At 41.0% G+C, this 27,807-nt stretch overlaps 1 protein-coding gene across 2 annotated transcripts in view; it reads right to left on the bottom strand.

Moving 5' to 3' along the window:
* Positions 1-22,958, bottom strand: part of PLPPR5 (phospholipid phosphatase related 5) — a gene marked incomplete at its 5' end in the record, with an annotated part of 118,180 nt that extends 95,222 nt beyond the window's left edge. For both annotated transcript variants that reach the window (XM_080802803.1, XM_080802802.1), the window contains one exon: positions 22,722-22,958. In XM_080802803.1, the coding sequence (XP_080658929.1) occupies positions 22,722-22,958 (237 nt within the window). The remainder of the gene's footprint in view (positions 1-22,721) is intronic.
* Between the last annotated feature and the right edge of the window lie 4,849 nt (positions 22,959-27,807).

Genomic DNA, 27,807 nt, shown 5'->3' with positions numbered 1-27,807 from the left:
AAAAAGAGAAGTAAACAAAGGACATAGAGCAGGAGTCTCCGGAGTCCAAAGAAAATGATCACATCAAGGAATCCCTGAGAGGAAAGAATTTCAAGGAGGGTGGGGAGGCGATCCTTGATCTGTGCTTCAGTGTCCTAAAGAAGTAGAGGAAGTGAACATCCAAGTGAGAAGGTTGTTGTCAGTGACCTCCAAGAAAGGGGTTGACAGTGACAAAACAGAAAAATTTTTCACATTTCCTCTGCCTTTCAGAAAACCTTGTCAGTTGAATCAGTGCAGCAATTCCCCAAATCATCTAATCTTCAAAGACCTGAGTTCAACTGAAATAATGAAATAAATTTATTTGGTGAGTAGAAGGTGGGGCTCTGACATGGATTACAGGTGTGTCATCCTACTTCAATCTCAGCTCACCCCTTCACAAAGCCAGAGTCATTGAAATACACGATCTATCCCTTTGGTCCCTAAACCTTCAGCTCGAGTCTACCTGATCTTTGAAAATTCTGACCTTAGGCGAGAGGGGTTTATACAGCTACAGCTCAAGGTCTGTGATTCAAGGTCAAGTCTCTGTGCCAATTCAAGTTGAACATTCTGGCCTATATTTGATAATGAGAATTATGAATTGCTCCTGATATGCAATTTCAACTTTGTGCCTGAGTTCTGCTAGCTCATCTCAGTTCCTGAGGCTCTGCTCTGGTCACCCAGTCAGCACCCCAGTCCCCCTAAGGAGGAGACTATCTGTTTCCACCTGTCTTCCAGGTACTTGAGTTCTTCTGCTTAACTCTAGACAGCAGCGAACGCCCTATTCTCTTACTTGGCAACAGATTTTCCTCATACCCACCAGCTCCCAGATTCCCAGGAGCTATGTTATGTCCAATACCAGAACACGTGGTTACTCCCCACTGGTCTCCCTGACACACTTTCCCAGAATCCCTGTCTTCTGTAACTTTTCCTTTCACAGCCCATGTTCTGTTGCTGGACCAGATGCCCAGAGCACCTTTGGGGGAGTCTACCCTTCTGGGTCCGTTCCTCAATTGTTTCCACACCCTAGCTCTTCCTGACTTAACCCATTACATTGGGTTACAGAGTGGGTCTCTGCCTGACCTGATACATAGTAATACGTTATCCATCTCACCTTTGCAATATCCAATCTCACCTTTGCAAAAGGCATCCAGGCAAGGGGGAGCACTTGTAAATTGGTACTAGAAGAAAAAAGATTCTGCACTATCCTCATCCATTAACAAAAATCAAGGCCTGTAATTCATGGACTTGGAGATATACAGGAAGCTGAGAGCAGCTCTGATCCATGGAACACAGACACCCTGAAGGTTGCAGCAGAGTATTTGTTGCCGATATTTTCAGTATGAATAAAGTTGTCAATGATGATATTTTGGTGACAATACTTGAAATAAAAGTACAAATACAGCCCATGCATAATGTCAAACAATAAAGTGTTAAGTTCTCCGGATGTCTATCTAAACGGATCTGATGCCTCTAGTAACTGAACACAAATGCAGACAGAAGCTTCTCTCTTTCTCTTTTTTTTCAAGATTTTGTTTATTTATTTGAGAGAGAGAGAAAGTGAGCATAAGCAGTGGGGAGGGAGAGGGAGAAGCCAGAGAGAGAGCAAGAGAGAGAGAGAGAGAGAAGCAGACCCCCTACTGAACAGGGAGCCCAACATGGGACTCAGTCTCAGGACTCCAGGATCATGACCTGAGCCCAAGGTGGATACTTGACAAACTGAGCCACCCAGGTGCCCCGACAGAAGCTTCTCTTAATAGGGGTATTTGCTTAGGAAAGGATTGGCTGGAACCCAGGAACAGTAACATTATCAGAACCTTTCATAAAATGAAGCAAGAGAGGAATGCTTCCCCATTTCCAAGACACCTGGACTGAAGCTCTACCACACCAACAAAGAATAAAATGTTTTCTGGAGGATGGTAATGGACATCATAATGTTTGTCGCTTTCTTATACAATTTTCCCACTGCATTGCAGGATCTCTTCTATTGTTTAACTTCCATGTCTAGCAAGTTGCCTAGCATGTAACAGATATTCACTAAAAATTGTGTGGATGAATGAATGAATAAAAGGAAGGAAGGGAGGGAGGGAGGGAGGGAGGCAGGGGAAATGTAGGTAGGTATGACTGTGCTTGAACTGCAGCCTTTAGCGTACTTGCTGCCACCATGTGTGCTGGAGATAAGACATAATCCAATCATTAAAAAAAAAACAAAAGCAAGAATGCCTAAATGGTGCCATGAATAACCCTTCTCCACAACTTCATTAACATATACGGAGACGTGGCAAAAGGGGAGAATCCCCACACAGTCATGAACCTTTCCTTCCCACAGCAAGACAACACGGAAGGGAAATCTGTAGAATGCCCCGATCCAAGTTTAAGTTTCAAAAGTACTCCAATATTTTCATATCCCCCTCTCTTTTCCAACCTTGATGAAAAAGAGTATTTTATTTAAAAAGGGGTTTTAAAAATCATATATGAAACAGTTACAGTAAACCAAGTGTTTGTTAATTTGAGGAAACATCTTTAAAAATCTATTCAGGGCCAATTAAAATAAAAAAAATTTAAAAAAAAGAAGGCCAATTAAAATAAAAAAATTTAAAAAAAATAAAAATAAAAATCTATTCAGGTGTGTCCTCTGAAGTATGGGTCAAAATGGTGCATATCACCTCAACAGTATTCCCCACAATTAGAGAAGCAGCAGAGTAGGAAATGACGAAGTTTCTTTAAAGTAACAGGGGAAAATAAATGTCTAGATCTGCCCTGCGAGTACAGTTGCCACGAGCCTTCGGTGCTTGGCTGTCGATCACTCAGAAGCTGGCCGGTATAGATTGGGATGCACCCGTAAGTATAAAATAGGCACTGCATTTCAAAGACTTTGCACAAAAGGCCATGGGACATAACTTACTGGTAAATTTTTATATTGATGGCTTGCTGAAATACTCTTTCGGATATACAGAGTTAAGTAATATATATAATTAAAATTAGTTTCACTTGTTTTTTTTTCTTTAATTTTAATAAGAATTTATTTATTTATTTGCGACAGAGCCAGAGAGTGCATAAGCAGAGGAAGCAGCAGAGGGAGAGGGAGAAGCAGGCTCCCCACTGAGCAGGGAACCCTATGCGGGGCTCAATCCCAAGGCCCTGCGATCATGACCTGAGCTGAAGGCAGATGCCTAACCAACTGAGCCACCCAGGTGGTCTAGTTTCACCTGAGTTTAATTTTTTACTATTAAAAATTGTGGCTACTGTAAAACTTAAAATATGGTTTGCATTATATTTCTAGTGGATCTTATGGGGCTAAATTCTATTTTCACATCCCCTGGCCCATCATTATGGCAGATAGCTCCATGGGTCTTGGGTTTTCAGAGGACCAGAGCAGAGGGAAGAGCTATAGAGGCATCATGGGTACAGATTTAGTATGCATAACTGACTGATCTTCTTCTTCTTTTTTTTTTTTTTCATCATTACATATAATGTATTATTTGTTTCAGGGGTAAGGTTCTGTGATTCATCAGTCTTACACAATACACAGTGAACACCACAACACATACCTTCCCCAAGGGTCTTCTAGGGTAAAAATATAAAATCAAACACGAGCAGAGCTTTTAGAAAACTTCCATCCTATTTCTTTATTATAGTGTCTTAATCTTTAAAAGTTAAAATGGTCTACAGCAGGGACTCCGCTAAACAACTAAGCATTCATTTGTGGATAGATTAAATAAGTACACATGAAACTCCAATGTGTTGCATGAGTTTTTGGATCAACTGTCCTATCATCTGTCATGCTCCTGGATTTGAATTCTGACATGGCAATCCCATCTGAGGTCTAACCGCAACAACCCGTTTCCTACCCATTATTCCTACAAATTCTGATTAAAGCAAACAGATCAGAGGAATCAACTCACAAAATTTGTACCTTGATTAGTTTTTTTGCTACCTTCCTTTCTGAAAGCAATGTTACTATTGTTTCTATGGACATATACTAATACAGGTACAATTTCTCACATGGTTATTCTTGGCCATGATTTTCTGCTGATCAAATAGGATTCTTCAGTAACCTTTTTACAGAACCAGCTATTTAAAAGCAGCAAGTTCGATAAACTCTTCTAAGTGAACCAATCCCTTCCTTTACCTAGTTCCTCATCTTGACATTATTTAAGCATACTTTCTTCCTGATATGTTTTTAATCAGGTTAGCTTCCCTGGAAGTGGCTAATGCTCGCAAGTAATTTGCCAAGGAGAGGTGGCTTATCCTCTGGCAGGGAAGTGTCCTCTTACCTAGAGAAGGCGCTTACAGAACATTCACATCATATATAGTAGAAACATATACTGCAGTGGGTGAGGCTTTTGGAAAGCATCTGTAAATCAGTCCAATAAACCAGTAACCAAAGATAGCAGATGATGAGGACATGATAGAAGGGGAGGAATGCTCTTTCAAAATGCCCATGCAAAACTCGGTCAAAACTACCTCTGGTATTACAGGCTACAAACTAGGTCATGAATATAACTTAAAACAAAAGTTGTAAGATCCTCTGACGGCCCTAAACTTTGTTTATCAAGAACAAAAGGAGAAAAGCAGAAATGAGTTTAAATTCCTCTAAGGTCTACGATGGCCAAGTCTCAAACTATGAATTCCTTACTATTTTATTCATTTTTAAATCACCAGAATTTGCCTACTTTCCTGGCACAGAGAAGAAAGTCCATGAAGGTTTGCTGAAAAAAGAAAGGAAGGAAGGGAGGAAAGGAGAAAGTCATAGGAGAAAGGAAGAGCGGCGTGGCTTGGTTGATTGACAAAGAACATAGCTGCCATCTAAATGAATAGTCTTAGCTATGACAAATGTAGGATCTGACCTGGACACTTGCGTACCTGACACCATGGCCGTGCCTTGGTGTCAGTGGGTGCTAGCCCCTCCACACATATAATATACAGATAATCAGGATGGCTCAGAATTTATGACTTCGCTAATACTTTAATATATTAAAAAATCTTGATTCATATCCCATATCCAGTCGCAGGACAGCTTCCTTTTTTATGGTACTATGAGAATCCACAGCCCTCTCATTTACATTTTTATCATTTCTGTTTTTCTGGGATCCTACATCAATTAAGAATAATTTGGGAAAAGCAGAATTGAAAAAAGCGGATATGAAAAGATAGTTAAATATAAATAGACCCCAGGTAATACTACAACACCCAATATTTTTTTTAACCTCCACCCTGTTCAATGATCTTACTGGTCTAGTTGTTTTGTCTAATTCAAAACACTCATAAGGCATAAATTTTTCCGGTTGTTTATTTCAACCCAATATTATCTTGATTCACTGGCTGAATATGTTTATATTTTTAGAACTACCTCATCTTACTTTATAATGCTACATTTTCAATTGGATTCTCAGCTATTTGATGTTCTTATGGGATTTTTATCTCATCCCCTAAGTTCCTTTGCTCCCTCAGTGATGGTTCATTGTTGCATTCAGACTTGTTCCAATTACACATAAATTATTGCTCTCTTCACTTGTGCCTAACTCTATCCTCATACAAACTCCTTATGCAATCAAAAGGACTAAACAGAAGAAAAACTCCTCCTGGATCTCCTCAATACATCACTTACATGTCACTGGAGGGTGGTAGGAAAAAAAAATGGGTTTTAGAACCAAGAAGACCCTTCTGGTTTCAAATTACTTAACTTTGTGCAAATTACCTTTGAGTTTTTTGAGCCTCAGTTTTTTCTTTTGCAAAAGGATGATGATAATACAAAATGATAGAACATTTGTGAGAATTAAATTAGCCTCTCCCAACATTAACATGTGCAAAAGCACTGACTTCTATACAACAAGCACCTATCACAAGAGAGCTGAGAATCCACGAGGTCAAGTGACTGGCCCCCTATTTCCCAAGTCCATAGCAGATCCAGGATCTAAACCCAAGTAAAGCCTGATGCTAAATCTGTTATCTCTCTTTCCCTTCCAACGAAACCCAAACACACCCGTCCCTCGTGGAAGCATCCTGTCATTGAGTAGCTAAAATGCCATGTTCCCAGAGAAGCCTTCTCTTATAGCCTGAGTCCAAACTGATTTTTTTTTTAATTTTATTTATTTATTTGAGCATAAGCAGCAGGAGCAGGAGGCAGAGGGAGAGGGAGAAGCAGGCTCTCCACTGAGCAGGGAGCCCCACATAGGACTTGATCCCAGGACCCTGAGATCATGACCTAAGCCGAAGGCAGACACTTAGCCAAATGAGCCACCCAGGCGCCCCAAACTGATTTATTCTCTTTGCTAGGCTCCTACAGCATTTCAGTAGATATTCATTAATACATCAAACAGTGACTGAGAGCCTCCTAAATCTCAGGCACTCTCCTAGTCCTTGGACAAGTTTTTGAAATGTTAAGGTTATTTCTGCCTGAGCCCTGATCCTTGACTAGACTGTAAACCCCCTGAGGTCAGGAGTGTGTTTATTATTTTCACACCAGTTGCCCTTGTCTTCATTCACTGCGAAGTAGTTTACAAACAACTGTTCGAAATATCAGGGACATGTTCTAACCTAAGCTCTGCCCCTGTTTTGGCTGCAAGACTGTGAGCAGATCTAATTTTCCTTGAGCCTAGGTTTTATCATCTCAATGTGATTATAATATCCATGTTGCATGATTATTGTGAGCCATTCTGTGAACAACAGAGCTTTACACAAATGTAAGGGGTCATGTTGTTGTTATTGCCAATGTCACATTATTATTAATGAATGCATGAGTATCAGAATGAATGCTCTGCAGGTCACTTCTGCATTAGCAGCTGCAAGGTCCAAAGTTTGGTTCTACACCAATGCTTTCTTAATTCCATTGCCCCTTATCTGTTTAGACTCCGCTCAGAATCGATTTCTGAGCTCTGATGGCTGTCTGCTGGGAAGGGTTCCTGGTCTCAGCTGCTGTGGATCCTGATGTGCACTGCTAGCCCCCAGGATCGTGGGCCCTGGGGCCTCATCTCACCACCCTGTTCTGTCCCTCAGCCCCTGCTTCCTCCTGGGTCTTGCCTGTTCTCACTAGCTCACCCTGCCTTACTTGTGTGTACCTTCATGATACCACGTCACATCTTTGCTTCCTAAATATGGCCCTCCTCTGCCCTACTTCCCTGTCCCAGCTCCAGGCCACCATCTCTTCGGTCCCTGGGGCAGCACGGTCCTCTGGTGACCAAGTGACCCTCTATGAGAGCTACTTGCCAGAAGCCTGCCTGCCCGTCCAAGCTGCCCTCCTTGCCTTGGCCTTCTCGGTCCTAAATGTACCACCAGCCCCCGAGTCCCTGTCATCAGACCCATGTCAGGTGCAAAGGCTACTCATTTTCTGGGGGGAAAAATCACTCTAATCTTGTGGTCTGTCTGAATCTCCCATGTCTTTTTTCTGATGCTCAGCTTTTCCATGCTTGGCCAGTTTATATACTGCTAAAGCTTGGACTGCTTCAGCGCTTTATGGTTTGTTCTTAACCTGACTGCTTTTACATGCTTCCTTTGCAGCCTTTCATGTGTTTTCTCTTTCCAATTCCTTTAAGTTCTCCCTGTAAGTGAACCAAGGCAAGACACTAGCATAGTCACACCATAAAATTTATGCAAATCCAATTAATCCAATCAAAGCGTGTTTGTATAAAAGCCTGTCTTATGTGCTCTTTAAAGTCACTTCCCATGAATGGAAATCTTAATTAGATGACTAAATTTAGAAGGATAGAGCATCTTGCAAGAAAACCAAGAACATTTAATCCTTAATACCATAAATTGGAAAATATGAATTTCATGTACCAAGAACAATACTGTTGGGTTTCACATATATTTCAGTCCGTGCTTTCTAAGAGAACTGGGATATCATGCCCTCAAATTTCTAGAGCAACATATAGATGTATATATTTCACTTTACCTTCCAATTTAAAATGAGATTAAAGATATTTACTACACAGGTGAGCACACCTGTTAACGTAATTAGAAAATGCAAAACAGCAATGGTAACAAAAATATCCTTGCCAATTTAAATTTTAATTGTATATATCAACATAAGCTTCCATATTTATTAATAATTGATATTTTAGCATTGTCCACGTTGCAAATAATGGTTGAAAATCATGTAATTTGTGTGTCAGAGGGTTTCAGAGGGTTATCATCTTAATAACTATTTAATTAAAAGTGTATTTCATAGTAGTATTTTTATTTTAAAGTAGGAAAATGTAAGCACTCTGGAACACACTTGGCAGCCAAGATTGATGTGATGACAATTTCCCTAGATTCTTTAAAACTCTAAAACAATATCCTAGTGTTTTCCTTTTAGTTTACTAAATTAAAATCAGTCACAGGAACAGAATTACTTGTAAGACAAGCAGATTTAGATGTCTGATTTTGCAGACAGAGATGGTGAGGCTAAGAGATTAGAAAGCGTATCAGAGGTTTACCTCCTCATGCTAGTAAGGGAATCCCCGCATATTATTATAATGTATTTTCTTTTTAAAGAGTTTATTTATTTATTTATTTATTTGACAGAGAGAGAACGCACACAAGCAGGCAGAGGAGCAGGCAGAGGAAGAGACAGTGGCAGGCTTCCAGTTGAACAGAGAGCCTGACATGGGGCTTGATCCTGACCTGAGCTGAAGCCAGGCACTTAATCACCTGAGCCACCCAGGTGCCCCATAATGTATTTTCTACTATGCATCCTTATGTTCTGAAGCTAATTACTTCTGTGCTACACACCTTTCCATGATAGACATTCTTGGAGTTCCTTCAACCTGGGAAGGCTTCTCCAACCTAAATGACTCTGTTTAGGTATGCCCTTGCCTTTCCTTCACTGCTCTGACTGGGTAAGGGCACCTCCTTTCAGAAATCTCTCTCATCATTCCTTCTACCTCAGGCTGGTTTTCAGGCTTAGTATATTTTAACTCTTCACTGACACTGAACTTTGACTTCCCCAAGGACAGGGATCCTTTCTTCCATCTTTGAATATGTAGACCCCATTACATACACAAAGCTTTGTCCAGGGAGATTCAGTAACTGTTTTGTAATGGATAAATGAAGGAATGAATTACTGAATACCACATCATTGTACTTCAATGTGATTGCTAGCAGATTATTTCATTTGCACCCATTGGATAAGGTGAGGAGCTAATTTGCACAGGGCTGATTTTTTGCTCTAACTTGGACATTCTGAATTTCAATGAAAAGTAATCCATAAACAATAAAACCCTAATTTCACTTTCCTGGTTCCTTCCGAAGTTAATTGAAGTTGTAAGTGATTTGCCTGCCCAAGCAGCATTAAATCTTTCTCTACTCATTAATGTCATTTTCTAAAGTACCACTAATTTTTATCGCTCTCTATGGAAACAAACTCTTCTGGAAAATAGTTCCATGTATTGAGTCAAATGTTTTAACTCTTAATTTAGGATTACTAATGAAAATGTACAGAGTATGATTCAGAGATCTGAGTGACTATAAAGTCATGACTTACTTCATTTAGAAACCCTGCCAGCAAGGTGCCTGGGGGGCTCAGCGGGTTGGGGGTCCAACAACTTGATTTCGGCTCAGATCATGATCTCAGGGTCGTAATATCATGCCCTGTGTAGAGCCCCATGTTGGGCTCTGTGTTCAGGTCAGAGTCTGCTTGTCCCTCTACCTCGCTCCTCCTCCTGCTCATGCTCTCTCTCTCTCTCTCTCTCTCTCAAATAAATAAATAAATAAAATCTTTAGTTGGGGGGAGGGGAGAAAAGAAAAGAAACTCTGTCAGCTAGTTGAATCCTACACCAGAAGATCAAAAAAAAGTTTTCTAACTTACCAAGTAGACAAACTTCTGATGTAGAATGTACTGGTTATTTGATTTACAAGACAGAATGGAAGATGTGCTCTTTAAATCCACCAATCCATTCTAAAAAAATAGGGCGGGAAGTATTGAAATACAGAATATGCCACACCTGATGAAGAAAGAGCATATGCTACAGAAATGCTTACTGAGTGACAATTTAAAGTTTTAAAATTTTGTGCTATGGACAATTAAAGACATGGGGGAAATAGTGGTTACAGAAACAAAAATATGATGTTAAAGATTTTTAAAACAAAATGATAGGTGTTTGAAGTTAGATAACTTTGACTAAATTAAAAAACGAATGTACATGGGAAAAATATCTGAAATCAGGGATGAGTAGTAGCATTAAGAATTGGGATTTGGAAAAATACTTTGGACTTTATAACGTAAGTATCTAGGAAAGGTTACCCAAAATAATTTTAATTCCTGCTTCTCTAATTGTGTTCTCTTAAAATACATTAATGATTACTTACATCTACCATTGGAGGCATTGAATTAGCCATTATGCGGTGAGCAAGAGGCAAAGATATACCAGACAAATCTGTTGAATGTATAATCTTTTGATGGCCAAAATACTTATATGTAATTAACTATAATACATAAATACGTAGTATACTACATTGTATATGTGACATACAGTGAAGCATTTTAACAACCATCTGATTGCAAGACAGAAAATCCAATTAGAAGATGCTGCCTGGAGTTCTGCCTCAAGGACTGAAAACCCAGGTCAGTTTCAGCTGGAAAGAAAATGCCACAGCCTCTTTGCAATCTCTACTGTGGTCATGGGAGAGAGACAGCGTATATGATCACGCAGCGGGTTTGGCTCAAAGAAAAGTTTAACCCCCTCTCTTCGCAGATGAGATAATCAACCACAAGAAGAATTTCTTTTGACCCCAAGGCTAATGCATTAAAGAAAACAGTATGCAGAACTTCTGACGTTTTCGCCAGGGGTGAAAGTACACTGGGAAGACATCATTCAGGGCCTGTGCCATGCCTTAAAAACAGCACATCTCAAGTGAGGTCAAGTGAGAGCCAGAATGACAAAATGGACCCAAATCCATGCCCTGTGAGCCTGAAAACTCTAAGTCTCAAAAAAAAAAAAAAAAAAAGAAAGAAAGAAAAGAAGAGTCAAAGAACTAAATTAACCGCGTGTATTGGGAGACCATCTAGGGTGGTCTATATGGTTTCAAATGGTGAGAGGCCCAGAAGCAGACAAGTCAGAGAGAGAGACTTTATTTCATTGCAAGGTAAAGTGTCCTAATAGTGACACTTGTTTCACACACACATAAAAGGCTATCTGAGGAGCCATGAGTCAGTCAGTTTCTGTCCCAGGTGGAGTTCTAACCTCTCCAGACCAGATCTCTAATGACACAGAGGCCTGAAAGCTACTTGATTTTCTCAAGGTCCAAAGGCCATGAGCAGCAGAGTAATGAGGACAAGCTTATTGCCTGTCAGGCCAGTAAGTCACCCTTTCTTTTCTTTCTTTCCATCTCCCTTCCATTCCCTTCCCTTTTCTCCCCTTCCCTCCCCTTTCCTTCCTTCCTTCCTCCCCTCCTCTCTCCCTCCCTCCCCCTCTCTCTTCCTCCTTTCCTTTCTTTCTCTCTCTCCCTCCCTCCCTCCCTCCCCGCTTCCTTTCTCCCTTCCTTCCTTCCCCAACCTCTCTCTCCTCTTAATTTCAGGTCATCATAAAACCTGTATACACAAAATTTATTACCAACCCTATAAATAACACTCACTACTTCCATACAGTTATACATGATTGCGACCGTTCCTTTTATTTGGTCTCACTGTCTCTCCAGCTCCCCATCCCACACCCCCAACTACACTTTTATAGAAAGTACATAAGAGGACACACTATTATTCAAAAAGGAATTTTAAAGGCAAGGTAGACCACTGTTGACTATAAGCATCAAAGGAGGAGTTACAAAAGAGGTGGGATTGCAGTTGCCCAAAGTAAAGGCTGGGAAGTATCTAAGCAGATGGAAATGAGGAGTAGGGGAAATAATATAAATAATATATATTATATTATAAATATAATATAAATAATATAAATATAACAGCATAGCAGAGAACTGATTTCTCAAGTCACTGCTCTTTTGCAGAAAATGGCACTACAGGATTGGAACAAAAATTTCTACAACCATTTTAAGAGTATCCCTAAGTCCCTTCAAAAAAAAAAAAAGATTTCAAAATATACAAATATATAAACGTCTATGCTTTTCCTTGACACACGCACACATACATCACTGAGTATTTCTTCTTCCATGCCTCTAACTAGCTGCCACACTGAATATAATGACTCTGTTGTGGGCGCAGTATATATGCTATATGTTAATTATATATACTGTTTCAATTATATTATATTGTGTTATGTTAAAATCCCACTATAAGAATTTGGAATCTGTGCATCAAAAATGGGTAGGTTTTAGTTACCTCTACTTGTGGCAAGTTTCAAATGTAGTTTTACTTTCTGTCTGAAAAGATTTGATGTTAGAAGCATAAAAGACACCATAGAACCAAACTGTTTGAGAATTAAATGTTCTTTTTCCTTATCTGCCACTATCTCTTCACTATCACAGACACTGCCCATTGTAAATACAATATTCAGTGAAATCTTTTCAGTCAACAGTGAAAAAGCTACCATAATAATCATACACTCTTTGCCTCTCTCTCCCAACTTATACTGCTATGCGGAACAATTCCTTACAGGTGGCCTTAGCCCCAGCAGGAGACGGCAAAAAATTTTGTAAGGGAACAAACACCATCCCTGTGTTAAAGCACATATCTGCCATTCTGCCAAGGTATGTCAACTTTCTTGCTGTGGGGTTATGGGTTACTTGCTTCACCCTTTTGTGCCTCAGTGTCCTCATCTGTAAGTTGAGAGAACAGTTGTATCTATCTCCAGTGATGGGAGGATTCGGTTGGTTAATATGTGTAAATACGTACTGTAATGCCTGATATGTACTCAGAGCCCACATATGACAGCTGTTTGTGTCATTCCTCATTAGTTGCCTGGCCTTGGCCAAGTTACTTAATCTCTCTGGCCATTCATTTGAAAATCAAGAGATGAAACTAAATGATTTTTAAGGTTGCTTTCATGACCAACAAATCCCAGCTACAAAGAAGCATCTTCTGACACTGGATTCACAAATCTTTTCCAAAAATTGAATGGCAGAAAAGGCCTGATAGTGTGGCTTGGAGAAAGTGTCTACTAGATTCCTATATCTGTATTCTAGACTTAGCCCCAGGAGAAATAAAAAGGGGACCCCAAATAATCATGTGATTAGGAACTAGAGGGAAGAGGAAACAAAGGTCTCTCTGTGAAAGACCAAAAGAGTTGTCACATAGTTTTAACTAAGTCTCTTCATTCAGTTTAGTAACTGAGCAAACCCAACACTTCAAAGGCACATGTGAAGGAAGAGGTCATTGTCACCAACCCAATGATATTATTTTGTTTTTTAACTGGAAATTTCAGGGAATCATTTTGAACTACAAGATGAGGCTCCAGGTGCACTATCTCTATCCAAGACTGCTCAATTTTGGTGTCTGTGAAAACCTGGCATTCTGCTTTGATGAGATCTCTGGAAATATAAGATGCTTCTCAGTGTGAAAAGTGCTTCTGTGCACCCCAGTGTGAGAAAAAGCTAAATCTGAAATCTCAATAAAAAATCTTGATAGAAAAGTACAGTCTTTGCTGGAGCTATTGAAAGCACTCTTTAAAAAAAGGGGATCATCACACAAGAAACACAATACACAATTTACTCAGAATAGAGGTTCTGGTTCTATCAACACAAATATTGTTTCCCTTAGACAGGAAGTGCCATAAGTTATTTTGGTAGTACGTAGATATGACAGGACTACATTTGTATTTAACTGACCTATGATCTCATAAGTCTTTTATTTCATGATGCTGCTCTGAAAGATTTGAAGAAGGGAAAGATGAGTTTAATCCTAGTTTTGGAATTTGCAGCAAGTCAAGTAAGCTCTTTGGGCCTTATTTTCAAGGTATGCTACACATGGGAGGTGCTCACTGCATATTTATTTGTTTGGGAAAAGGAACAAGGAAGGCAGGGAGGAAGGAAGTCCTGGGAAGTCACTAGCATTTTATCAGGAAAAGCCCGATCCAAAGAGGCTGCTACAAGTCTTTTTGCTACCTGTATGTTAATTAATAACTGACTTAATTAGCATTATGGATATAAAAATAATTATTGATGAAAGTAATGACTTAATTAGCATGATGAATGCTAAAAATAGAATCTTTATTTGTGAAATTAAATATTTTCAGGCTATGTGGATTAACTAAAATAGTTTGGAGATACTTTCCATCCTTGAATGAATAAACAAACCGTTAAGACTCCAGTGAGGTCTGTAACCTATACCCCAATGGTTTATTCTCAAAGGATCTCAGGTCCAGACATTGGTTTAGGAGGACTTCTGTGAGGAACATGTCAGTGCAAAGGTACAAAATCCCACCTTGTCTGTGATGAACCTTTCATAGACTTAAAACACCTCAAAGGATAAAGAGCTGCCAGTTCACTAAGCTTACAGAACAGGGCATATGGCCTTTTTTTTTTTTTTTGGCCTGTTTTAATAAATGGTTATTAAGTAACTGCATGCTTATCAGAATTTGGTCATTATAATCTCGTCATCACAAACTTAGTTGATGCCTGGATAACTTACCTACCTAAAATAACTGAAGAGTTGGGTATGATGAAATCAGCTTTAGTCAGATTACATTACCCTGACTTTGAGATGCTCAAGTCTAGTGATGGAAAGAGGAATAAAAATAATACAACATAAAGCACAATATAAGGTTATTTTAATACCACAATTTGTCAAAGAGGCTAAAGAGTCATAGAGGAGAATGTGGGAGTCCAAGAGATTTCCTCAGAGGAGCTGGTGCTAAATCTAAACAGATATGGCAGAATGTTCTAGAAAGTTGGGGTATTTTGGGGAGGGAGAGATGGATGGGGGCACATTATAGAGGTTAGAAGCAAGGAAGATAAAAATTAATCCATATAAGAAATTCCAAGTTTACTACAGACCAAATATATATATGTATATGTACATACATGTATGTACACTGCACACACACACACACACACACACGTTCACTCAAACTTTCACTCACTGAGAAATGCCCACCAAAAGACTGCCTTTAGAGTTCTCAGTGCACCTAGTCTGGAAAAAATCTTTCATATTCTGTTTTTTACAACAACAACAACAACAACAAAATGGTGGTTTTACTGACAGTGATTTTCAAACTACATCTGTCATAATAAGACTAAAAAAATAACCAGCCTGCTGAGTGAAAACTGGCATTCTCAGAAATAGTTTAAATAGTACTGAATATAGAACTCCATTTCACATATTTTAAAATATCTTCCATCTAGATGATATTTTTGTGATTTCCAAAGTCTGTTAAGAGGATCCTCCTAACTATCCGTTAAGTTCTCTGAGAACAGAACTTGCCTCTCGACTTGATGAATGGGAATGTTGAGCTATTCTATTGGGCATTCCACTGGTTCTTTTTTTTTTTTTTTCTTTTCAGTGTAACAATATTCATTGTTTTTGCACCACACCCAGTGATCCATGCAATACGTGCTCTCCCCAATACCCACCACCTGGTTCCCCCAACCTCCCACCCTCTGCCCCTCAATACTGTCAGGTTGTTTTTCAGTGTCCATAGTCTCTCATGGTTCTCCTCCCCTTCCAATTTCCCTCAACTCCCTTCTCCACTGGTTCTTAAAAGCCAATGAAGTTTTGTCTTTGAACATGTCTTTGAACATCCCCTTGTCATGTCTGGTTGTAACTGAGCGTGCACATTAACAAATATGCGGATACTGTAAACATCACACTGATACATAATCAATATGCTTTAAATCACCTCTGTCTTCTAAGAATGTCACCATTTTATGTTGGAAATCAAATTAGTGGGAATCTGCATGCAGCCAACAGAACACTGGACTTGAAGTAATAGATTCAGATCCTAGATGTGTCATTTACCAGCTTGAGCGAACTGTGAAAGCTCCCTAGATGAGTTACTGCATATACTATATAAAAGGGTTAAAGTGAAAAGTTAATGGTTTGTCTCATTCATTCCACAGAACTAACTACATACACCTGGTGTCATTTTGCTGTGCACTATCAATAAATATTATTGGCATTTATTCCAAAAGAGCGGCTATCATTTATCGAATACTTGATGCATGCTAATATTTAATTCTTATAAGGTATCATGTTAAGTATCATTACCCCAAACTTACAGACAAGAAAACGAAGGTCTGCAGCTATAACTTCATGCATAATGTCTGAACTCTTGAAGGGCGGTGAATATGCCTTTCTCATTATACAAATTCAAGCAATAGCATTGTACCTAGTACATAGTAGATGCATTATCATCATTTAAAACTTTTACAAATAATGTCTCTTTGGAACAACGCAAATTTAAAAATTAATATGATATAGTGCATATGTAACAGATGGTATAATTGCTCCTTGGAAACATTACTTTGTTTCAAACTATATAAGTAAGTGGGATGTAGTCACGCCGTGAGCAGTCATAACCATCTCCAATGACCAGTTGGGTATATAACCCACGTAATCTGCTTGCATTATTTTTCTTCATATTGTCTCCAAAGTATATTCCACCTATTTGATTATCACAACAGCTCTGAAAAGTAGAAGTCAGTCCACATTTTTCAGATAAGGTAACTGGCTCGGAAAAGCCACAGGGATAACCGCGTGATGGGGGTTGGACGGGGCAAAGAAGACAGAAAGATAAAAGAGAAAGGGATGGAGAGGAAGACAGGCAGAGGAAAAAGGGAAGAGAGAGAAGGAGAAGCAGAGGAACACTAACTGGTTTTCAGACCAGCCCCTGCTTTCCCCTCAGCATCAGCATCTCCTTACCAGTATGCAAAGTAGAGGGGATCTTTGGAAAAAGAAAGACAAAAAGAAATGCAGGGAGGGAGGGAAAATATGAATGAGTGGATATGAATGAGACTAAGTGAAGCAAGGTCTTAAGAGGCATAAAGACAGAGTGTGGTTCTAGCTTTTAGAGAATCTTGGATATCTGTGGCAATCCAATAAAGCTATGGGAGGTCTTACTAGAAAAATGTGTGCACGTGTGTGCGTGAGTATGTGTGTGTGTATGTATGTATGTGTACATATATACAGCTTCTATACACAATTTCAGTGTGTTCACTGCACCCCAAATTTAGTGTTAGGTCCCATTTTAAGGAACATCCCTTAGAAATAGAGGCCCCTCACTGTAGTGTGTAGGTCTAGAACCAGAGGGTGGGTCCACACTGATGCAGCTCCCCACAGCGCGCTGTGTCAGTGTATGCTACAGCGATAAGAACCATGACTTCCCATCAGAATAACAGAAATATCTTTGAATCCCTTCTGCTGCCACCCACCTCTCCACCACATTTCAAGCTTAACAGGAAACAAAACAATCTCTACACCACACACTGAAACCATTATCTACACTGGAACATGAAGCTTCTGATAAAAACCAGAAAAACTGTACTGGAGGATAAAAGATTTGAGAAACTTTGGGCTCCTCTGGTACTGAATAGCTATGACCAAAAATCTCTAAAGATCCCCTGAACAGGTTAGGATCAAGGTACAGAGCAGAAGAACTAGAGGCACAGGCTTTGATGATTCTAGCACTGTCGATGTGGGACTCCTGGCTGGCACTTCAACCTCTTCACATCCAAATTTCCTTCAGAAGCAGAAGGTAAAAGTTAATTAATGGATTTAAATAATTTAATACAAGTCTGATACACAATCTCACTAAATATCATATTTCTCATCTATAAGTGCATTTAATGATAGCACGAATGCTTAAAGAAAGAACCACCATGGTGCGCATTCAATGAAGTCATGCACTAAATATATCTAACACAGTGTTTGCTGCATAGGAAATACCACCTAGTGTCAGCCTCCTTGAAAAAATAAGAGGCGTCATCAGAGGTAAGAATCATTGACGTGATGCCAATAACAGAGTTCCGATTTTTGCTCTTCTTGCCATTCAGAGTCCCCAATTTTTGTGGGTGTGTGGGTTGAACTAGGTGGCCTCTGTCCACTTCTAATATTTTATCAGCCCTGGAAGTCACTGACAAATGCACTTTGCTAGGTGCCTAAAGAGATTACCTTGATTAATCATCCCAACCTGGGGAGGACTAATGATGGCTAACACCTATTTAGCTGGGCACTCCTCTGACACATATGGGAACCCATCTACTACTCATAATAATCCTGTGAGACCAACACTCCTATTATCTCCATTTTACAGTAGAAGAAACCAAAGCATAGAAAGACTGGCTCAGGTTCCCACAGCGGGGAAGTAGCAGATCTAGGCTTTCAAACCCAAACAGTCTGACTCCAGAGTCTGTGATCTTAACCTCTAGGTTAAGATCTCTCAAAAGGTAGTCATTTTTATCTCCAGGTTAGGAATAAGAAAATGTTGCCCAAGGTCCCACGTTGAGTGAGTGAGAGAAATGCGAATAAGCATCCAGGCTGGTCTGATACCCATGTCTGTGCTTCTCGCCATGCCACAGGTACGTGTCCCAGGAGTAGAAATAGAAGTGAGCGCTCAAGATGAGGTTCACAGAAGAGGTCTATGGGGAAGCTTCAGGCACACTGATCTAAGAAGATGGAGCTCTAGACATGAGATGCTTTTCTGTCATCATCTACCTCCGCCACATTTAGTGACTCCACCCCTTTGGGACAGCAACAGCAGCACCTGCATCCCCGAGTCTCAGAGTCCAGAGGGAGTTTCTGGAGGAGACAGTCATAAAGAATCAGACATGTTCCCTAACATTCAAATCTGCCCGGCTCACTGCTGAGTTTTCTCTGCATTGGTTCTGGCTCTATGAAGACGAATGTTCTAGCTCTGGTCTACTTCAAATCACCTGTGTTGCTTAATGATCTAATGAACAATAGCTACTCATGGCCACCATATCCAAATTTGGGGCGCAGGAAACATTGTCATCACCAGTTCTTTTAATCAGTGAAAAACCAAAGATCACTAATTAAATGTATACCTATGAATTATGTATATGGTGCTTTGGCAAATGTTACACAGATCACACCAACCAGGACATTTTCAAGGAGCTAATAAAACATGTTGTCTTTGTAAACGAGCCCAAGTTACGGACATTTACTGAAAACACAATTAAAGTACAAAATAGACTTGAAATAGTGGGAAATAGACAATTTCCTGCTACAAAATAGACTTGAGGATAAAGAGTTTAAAATTCTTATATAGGTATTTTAATAATAGAAGAGCCCTCTGCTACTGTCCCCAAAATGTCCTCAAACACCACCCACCAGACAATGTCCCTAGTCAGTTACCAACAAACAGAAAAACTTTCAGCCGGGCATTCCAGGACTCATCAGTGAGACTCACGTCTTCCTCTTCAGCAGGATACCCTCTTTGCTCCCCACACTCCACTCTTAGAAACAAGACAAACCACTTGCTGTTTCAAGAATACAGCCTGTATTTTCTGCTACCAAGTGGCTGTCCATGTAGCTGCTTCTATGATGTCCTGATTCAAACTCCATCCCAGCCTCTTCTTCAAGTCACATCTCAAATGCCACCATTTTCTTCATGAAGCCTTTCTTCATCCCTCCAAATAAAAACGAGCTTCTCCCCTTCTGAACCACCAGAGGTCTTTGTGGCGTGTGTGTGTGTGTGTGTGTGTGTGTGTGTCTGTCTGTCAGAACACACACTTCTATTATGACCTTGGAATATTTGCCTCATTTCCCAAATTAGGCTGTAACTCCTCAGGAATTTGGTTTATTCCTGAAGTTTCCTTTATAACCTCTACTCTGATGTCATGCTTGCAACACAGGAATTCAATAAACATTTACTGAATTATCATTGCATTAATAATGCTAATGATTTACTGCTCTCTTATCTCTTATGGAGTATCCACTATGGGCCAAGGATGACATTTATGTATTATATCTAATTGAATAGTCAAAATCCTGTGACTTGGGAAATTGAGGCTTAACAAGCTTAAATAAGTTGTTCAAGGTTACACAGCAAGTAGAGTTCCCAACTGTTAACATAGCAGCAGGATGTACTTTGGATCTGAATCCAAATTTGTTAGATTCCAGACCTGGGATCCAAATCAACACTACATAAAAGTGATAACACTGAAAAGATATATTGCTTTTGATTTTTAGATAAATGAATTTAGCAAGTATGAAACAAAACCACAGCTTGTGGTAGTGAAGAGAGCTAGTTTTCAGATTAATCTAAAGACTCAAAAATGACTTGAAGGTTAAAAAATGAAGAACCTTTATCACTACAGTCCAAGAAATGTAAGAGATGGGGGGAAGAGACTGAGGCATTTATTTAGAAGAATAACTTATCAGTGAACTGCATTTGTACATTATAATAGAAAAGGCTCTAGCCTGGGAATTTGACAAAGTAGGGTTAAAATTCTGGGTATAACATTTTTAGCCCTAGACTTTGGGCAACTTACTTTATCTTTGTAAACTTCAGTTTTTGCAAATATTAGGTGACAATAATAACAATTGCTTTCATAGATAACGCAAATGTTAGATGGGTGTAAGGTATATAACTCAACAAATGACGGGCATTACTAGTGTTATTATTACTAATAATATTATTTTCATGCAAAGTGGCTGTGCTAAGCCAGTGTTCTTGAGAGGAATGGAAAGGCAGGGCTACCATTACTGTTCCCAGCCTCTCACATTGTAAAAGCAGAAGGGGAAACAAGGACGAGCAGCTTCCCTAGCCTCTAAAATCCAGCACTTCCTTGTCTTCAGATGGACTCCCCCACCCCAATTCTTTTCTTGCAACTAAAGAAGTGAAAGTCAAAACATGGAAAGCAAGTCAGATCCTCCCCTTAAAAGCCCCTCAATTTTTATTCTAGATGCACTCATCCTCTCTCAGAAAGCACGTTCTTCGGAAGTAGTAGAAGTAGCATGGCATTTGGCATCAGTCCCATGGGCATGCAAACACCACACCCACCATTTTTATTTTCAGGTGTTTCCATTTTATTATCTGATCCTCACTGTCCTTAAATGTTATCTGGAGGGGAATGCTCTGAAGAATAAATGCAATTATGGCTCGTGTGCCCAGCACACAGTAGGCACTCAATAATGACTGTTTCCCTTTCTCCTCCTAGCTTTCTCCTAAGTGGGGAATAATCAACTATAATAATCAATAATAATCAATATTAGGGCCAATATATTCTCATCTCTAACTGGCACCTGCCACCACAGATGGATGGTTAGGATCTAAAGGGTGCTACCTCATTTAAATAAGACACAGATGGTAATTACCAAGGGACAAGTTACAGACATTATTGGTTATGGATGTAACCAAACCAGTGATCTGAAAGTGACAGGTCTTTTTCTTTAAAAAAAGAAAAAAATCCCTGAGCTATTCAGTCTCCCAGAAAACATGTGCCGGAAAACCCAACACCTGCAGAAAGGGAAAAGAATTCCCTAAAATGACTAAATTTTCCTTCCTCTTTCAGCTTTTCAAATGGAAGAGAGAGAACACAAACACAAAGGTGAATTTTTTAGCAAACTGCAATATTAAAAACAAAATATTTTCTGGTGCAAGGTCTAACACTTTTCAAACCAGTGTACTGGAGCTGAATTCAAAGTCAACTGTCATGGTACCTGTGATAAACAAAGTTACTTTGAAGTTATCAGGAAGTTCCTTGGTGGAATTGCATTATGTGTGTTAGGAACCCCTCATTATTTGGAAAAATATGAAATCACTTCCCCTAAAATCAAAGTAAACATGAATATCCAAATCCAGTAGATACCACTGGTGTTCTCAACATTCATTTGTTGAAATTTACACATTCAACCACTGAAATAAAACTTCCTTTTCCCTTTCCTCTTCATTTCCTAATTTCCTATTTGTTATCTGTTGAGTGTTGAAAGAGAGAAGCCTTACCACTGGAAGGACACCTCCAATACTCTGGCAGTAACAGAGGAATCATAATGTTTTCTGAAGAAACACCACCAATTTTCCTACCAGTAACTTTGCACCGAATTCACACATGTCAATTATTACGTGATTGCTATCATAATAATTACATATGTATATCTGTATGTACATGTGTGTCTGTACACACACACACACACACACACACACACACACACACACACAGAGTCCATAAACCCACAAGGCATTCTAAGCGAGGCTATCAGAGGGAAGGACTTAAGCTACCCAGAGAGTGGAGCAGCCTTTAAAGGAATCATTTGGGCAAGCCCCTGCTTTTCAGCAAGCACTGCTGTTGCAGCCTCTTCATTTAGCAGTTTTCAAAATTCTTTTTTAGATATGTGTTCCCTGGTCAGTTTAGTCCCACTGGCACTTTCATCCGAAAGGGCCGGCGGTGGTAAAACGGGAATACGCGCCCAGACTCGGGAAGCAGGAGTCCCTTCCACACCCCAGCGACTGCTGCCCTCTCCTCCTCGCCGGCCCGCTGCTGCTCAGCATCCAGGCGCAATCTGAGAGCCGGCGGCCAGCGAAGCCAGGCCACGGAGCGGATGAAGTAAAAATTCATCCGAGGGCTCACCCCCTCCGCGGCCCCGACCCTCGCCCGTCACCTCCCACAGCCCCCATCCCTCCCATCCTCCTCCCCGTCGCCCTAACGCCGCAGGCACAGCAGGGGGTGCGGGGGTGGCGTGTGGGGAGAGATGCGGGCTTCCTTCGCATCCACCCCTGACGCGCCCTAGAAGAATGTCCTCTGGGGAAGGGGCTGCCCACAACTTGGAGGAACTTAGAAGGCAAAGCTGCCGCGCCCGACCCTCCGCGGGGCCTCCACCCTGAAGGTGAGGGCCGACGGAAGGGAGTCCGACGCGAGGGCGGGCTCCCCGGACTTACCACGAGCACGGGGACCCCGGCGGCCAGCGAGTAGAGGAGCACCGGGGGCACGGCGCTGCTGTCCTCCGGGCCCGGGTAGGGCTTGCGGTAGGCGCTGTCGTGGCAGAAGAAGCCCTGCACGTTCACGGTGAACGTGTCGGTGTACTCGAAGTAGTACGCCAGCATCACCGTCCCTGCCATGATCACCATCTGGAAATAGAGCATGCTGCTGGTGAGCGCGGCGGGCAGCAGGGGCATGCACGCCTCCCGGGCCGGGCCGAGCCGAGCGGGCGGCGGACGCGGCGGGCCCCCTCCCGGGTCCGCCGAGGCAGCCACCGGGGGCGCGTCGGCGGGGGCGGCGGGACGACGAGGCGCGGGAGGAGGGATGGAGTCGCTGGAGGAAGAGGCGGAGGCAGGTCCGGGTTTCGAGGCGCCAGCAAGCTGCAGAGGAGGCGGCTACCCCCAGACGAGCCCCCGCTCCCCTCCCCGCCCCCCGCCCGCCGCAAGCGCCGCCCGCCCGGGCGCGGGGTCGCGCGGGAGGGCGGGGAGTCCCGGGCGACCGGCAGCGACCGGCAGCGGCCGCAGCGCCCAGCGAGAGACCGTTCGCGTTGCAGCAGCGCCCGGTAAAGCCCCTGGGGCTCGCCCGAAGGAGGCAGCGTCGGCGGACCGGGCGGCAGTAGCCGGGACCGCGGCACCTGTGCCCCTCGGAGGGCAGACGCAGTGGAGCTGGAGAAGCTCCTCGCGGGGGTAAAAACCGAGAAAAGGCGGGGAGGTGGGGGGAGGGGAAGCAGCAGAGAAGGAGCTTCTAGAAACTCCTTTTTGAGGCAGCAGCTGGGCTGTTTAAGAGACCCGCACAACGCCTGGGAAAATGGTGCGTGGACGCGTCTTCGGAGCGCAAACCCCACCGAAGCTCAAAGTGCGGGATGCCGCGCTACGAGTTTCAGCCGGCGCTCCCTTGGATTCCTTAACCCCGCGCAGGACACACGCCAAGCGGTGGTTTCTAGGCACTGTTAGAAAAATCATCTCAGAGCATTTCAGATTCAGAGTTTCTCTGCCTCCCCGCTAGCTTTGTATGTAGAAACACAATCATAGTTCGGTAGCTCCAGAAGCATCATCTTTTGTACAACGGCCCCTTCCTCCTTCATGTGTTCTCCGCTTGCTCATCTTCAGTCAGTCTCCCTTTATTAGCTGCTTGTGAGAGGAAGCATTGCAGATTCCTGGGACCCAGCGGTGCCTGCCACCAGGGAAGGGAAAAGGGATGTTTGCCTCATCTCGCTATTCCCCGAGTTCTGGGGAATTGCCGGGATTCCCCCAGGTCAGGTGAAAGGAGAGGGAGACCAGCGTAGGCACACACCACATGCGTACGAAGCACACCCATACATGGACATACACGCGTGTGCATAAATCTGTAAGTAGCTGCCTATAGGTAAAGAACCCATTTCGTGATGCCATGTGGGTCCCTGCGTGCAAGCTTGGGCAGGAAACTTGGGGATGGGGTTGGGGGTTGGGGAGGACCTTAGCGGAGCCTGACACTGCTCACACCCTCCACTCTAGAGAGCAGGTAAGGAAGCCTATGTTAGAGACAAGGGGATGAAAATATTCCTAGAACACTTCCTGTCTCATTAAAATGTAGATTGCTTTAGCAGGTTTCTAGAATATTCATTCATTTTAATGGGTTGTACTTGATTTTTAGAGGTGGGGCCTTAGCATCAGGAAAAAGCAACATTGGTAGGCTAATAAGGTCGTTTAAATTTGGCAACTGACTGGTATTTGGGGGAAGTAATGGCAGTGTAAATTGCCTTTAATGAGGGATACCTTATCCACTACGTGTTATTAAACATCATTTAATAACTACTTACTAGATAAAAGACACCGAACAACATGTAGAATAAGCAATTTGGGGCAGTGGGAGGAAACGGGTTCCTTAATGGACTAGAGTGGCTTACCATATTATGAAAATGTAACTCTTACAAAGGTCCATGATTTAATGCCCCATTCAGAGAATCATTTTAAGACCGTAAGAGAGTTTAAACTGCTCCTCTGGTTGTTCATAGGAATCTCCCAAACCTTTCTACTTAATTGAATTTTTGGAAAAATGGTCTTAATTTTTAAGGGTAGATTTTAAGGGTAACTTTGAATTAAGGAGAGTGATGTAGGTAATCGATCCAAGCCAATGAAAACACACATTACTTTTGAAATTAAGATACATGTACTGCATTGTTAACATGTATCGAGTGCCTAATACTGTGAGTGTGACAAAGCAGGGTCCTTGACTGTCCTGTTCACAGTTCTGTACCCAGCATGAGCAGTGTATGCCACATTGTAGGTATTCAATAAATATCATTGAATAAACTAATGAATTTATTCCTCCAAGAACCATGGTGAAGTATGTTCACATATAAGATGTATGTCAAAGGGTAGGGAATAATAATCTTTTTGTCCTAAGGTAAACAAATATTGCCTACTTACATGACATACTGACATTGAAGGTATAAGGTTAATGTAAGAGCAGCAACTCTTGTACTACTTGGGTTCAAATCCCAGCTCTGCTACTTACCAGAACCCAGCTCTGCTACTTACCAGCTAGCCAAGATGCTTGACTTTTTTCTGCTTCAATTTGATTGCTAGTAAAATCAGGATAATATTAGTATTTACTTTACAAGGTTGATGGGAGGGTTAATGATGCTCAGTTAGGTTTGGCACATAGTGAACACCTATATCATGTTTAAATTTTATAAAATTTGACTTGTAGACAGAAATAAATCTAGACTACCTTAACTTAACTCAGATCTCTCCGACATCTATCACCAGTCACGTCCTTCTAATTTTTGACCTACAAAAGGATTCTGGGTGTATCCATAGTTCCATAGGTTTATACATTTTCCTCCAAGTTTATGCACATTCTGTCTTCTCTTTCAGATACTATCTACCTCAGAAATAAGATACTATTTTCCTCAACATCTCCATCATTTGTCCACATTAGACATAAACAGTCAAATAGCATTGTTGACTGATTCATGGTTGATTAATGATCCAATGCTGAAATTCAAAGTTAATACTGAATCTTAACTCACATTATAAAGATACCAACGTTAAGTTCAACTTCCATGAATATTTAAGCAGATTGGTTATTCACAGAAATGATGTGAAATGGATGAAAGAGCATGAGCTATGTGCCCTTAGGCTGGTTACTTTACTTTCCTGAGTCTGAGCTTTTCTGGGGACAAAATGAACTAATTTTTCTTACCTCTGGGCTTATTTTGATAATTAAATGAGACCATGTGAAGTACCTAGCCCAAAGAAGGTACTTGTTTAGAATGTTATTTTCACTTTATTTTCTTATAAATTACTTAGGGGCGCCTGGGTGGCTCAGTGGGTTAAAGCATCTGCCTTCGGCTCAGGTCATGATCTCAGGGTCCTGGGATGGAGCCTGCGTAGGGCTCTCCACTCAGCAGGGAGCCTGCTTCCCCCTCTCTCTCTGTCTGCCTCTCTGCCTACTTGTGATCTCTGTCTGTCAAATAAATAAATAAAATCTTTAAATAAATAAATAAATATATTATTTAAGCTAATTCTTGGCCAAAATATATCTTTTCAACTTCAAAGAACCCTTGGGAATCCTACCTCAGTTTTTAATTTACCTTTCCATTGTTTCTAGATTAACAACAGCAGTGTTCATATTTAATCCTTTGGAATCCTTGCCTAAATTCTTAATTTAATTTAACTCTTAGGCATCTCATTGTGCCTTCAAATATATTATAGCAGTGAATCTTTCTGAAAACATTGTCCTGTCCTGCAAATTCTCCCCATCTCAGCTCCAACCAAGGTGGATAATCTAGGTCAAAAAATTTGGCCTTTGTAACTTCTATTTTCCAACTTTCAGTAATTCATGTTACATTTATTTGCGCATGTCTTAACAACCCCTCTGATCTCAGTCTGTTTCTTCACCCATAAAACATGAAGCATGATAAATACTGAGACAAATCTTGGGGGAGTCACTTATCCATTCCAATATCTCTCATCTTCCACTTCAATACTAATGTTCTGATAAGAACTAGTAAAGTGCTTGACCAGCATGAGAAGATGTTGTCCTTTTCTATATGGTTTATAACTTTTTCATCCACAGACAGAAAACAAATGTCTGAAAATTTGGGGTGGATCTTTATGCTGATAGCAGTGCAAAGACCAATTGAATGAATAGTATCTGCGAAGCCAAGCATTGACCGTGGATAACTAGGTAAACAAATGTGTCCTTCTTTTACTTTAAAAATAAAAGGTGCTTACTGGAAGGGAACTGGAGATGTACTTAGCTCCTCAACATTACTACCAATTGGGTCCTATACAATAAATCTATGACTAGCAAGAGAGACAGACTGAGATTTTTCCACTAACATCCAGGGATTTGGCCCTCATTAGTTTATAGGCTGAATGATTTTGGCAAAGATGGGTGAGAATTTCTAAGGAATAATGAAGAAATGGAATGTTAAGCGTTGGGTTCCCATGTGTTTCAAATAACTCAGAGGTAAGGCAGGGCATTTTCCTGAACTTTTCTCTTTCTATGGTGCAAAAACAGAAAAATAACATTACTTTCAATGCATAGCTGAGATGGTGAGGTATGAAGGATTCAGAAGGCTTTACATAAGACAAACTAGGAAAATGTGTCCAAAAGAATAGAGGCCTCCTTTTGACAACAGCAATGACAAAATCAATGACAAAGGCAACAAAAATGCTCATAATACTAAACTTGAGCTGCAGATCTTTAAGGAGATTCATGAATGTGAAAAGTTAGATGACTTTGTACTAATGAGGAACTTTAAATATTAACATATAGATTGGTGTACGATCTAATGGGAATAGATTTGGAAAGAGATTTGTTTTTAATAGGCCAGGTAATTGCTTTCAGAATAAGTAAAGGCATCTGGTACTTCATTCTAATAATTATTGAGCTACAAAAGGCAATATCTTGACGGGTCTTTGTTGAACTGGATTGTGAGAAGGAGCAAGCACACTAGTTTACTGACTCCCAAACAATTTGATGTAGAGAACATCCCGGATACTTAAGGAATAAGTTGTAAGACTGTTTAACACAATAAATGTGCTTAAATGTGTT

This window comes from Martes martes (genome assembly GCF_963455335.1).
Source record: "Martes martes genome assembly, chromosome: 4".
Lineage (NCBI taxonomy): Eukaryota > Metazoa > Chordata > Mammalia > Carnivora > Mustelidae > Martes > Martes martes.
This window is presented reverse-complemented; position numbering and strand designations above follow the sequence as displayed.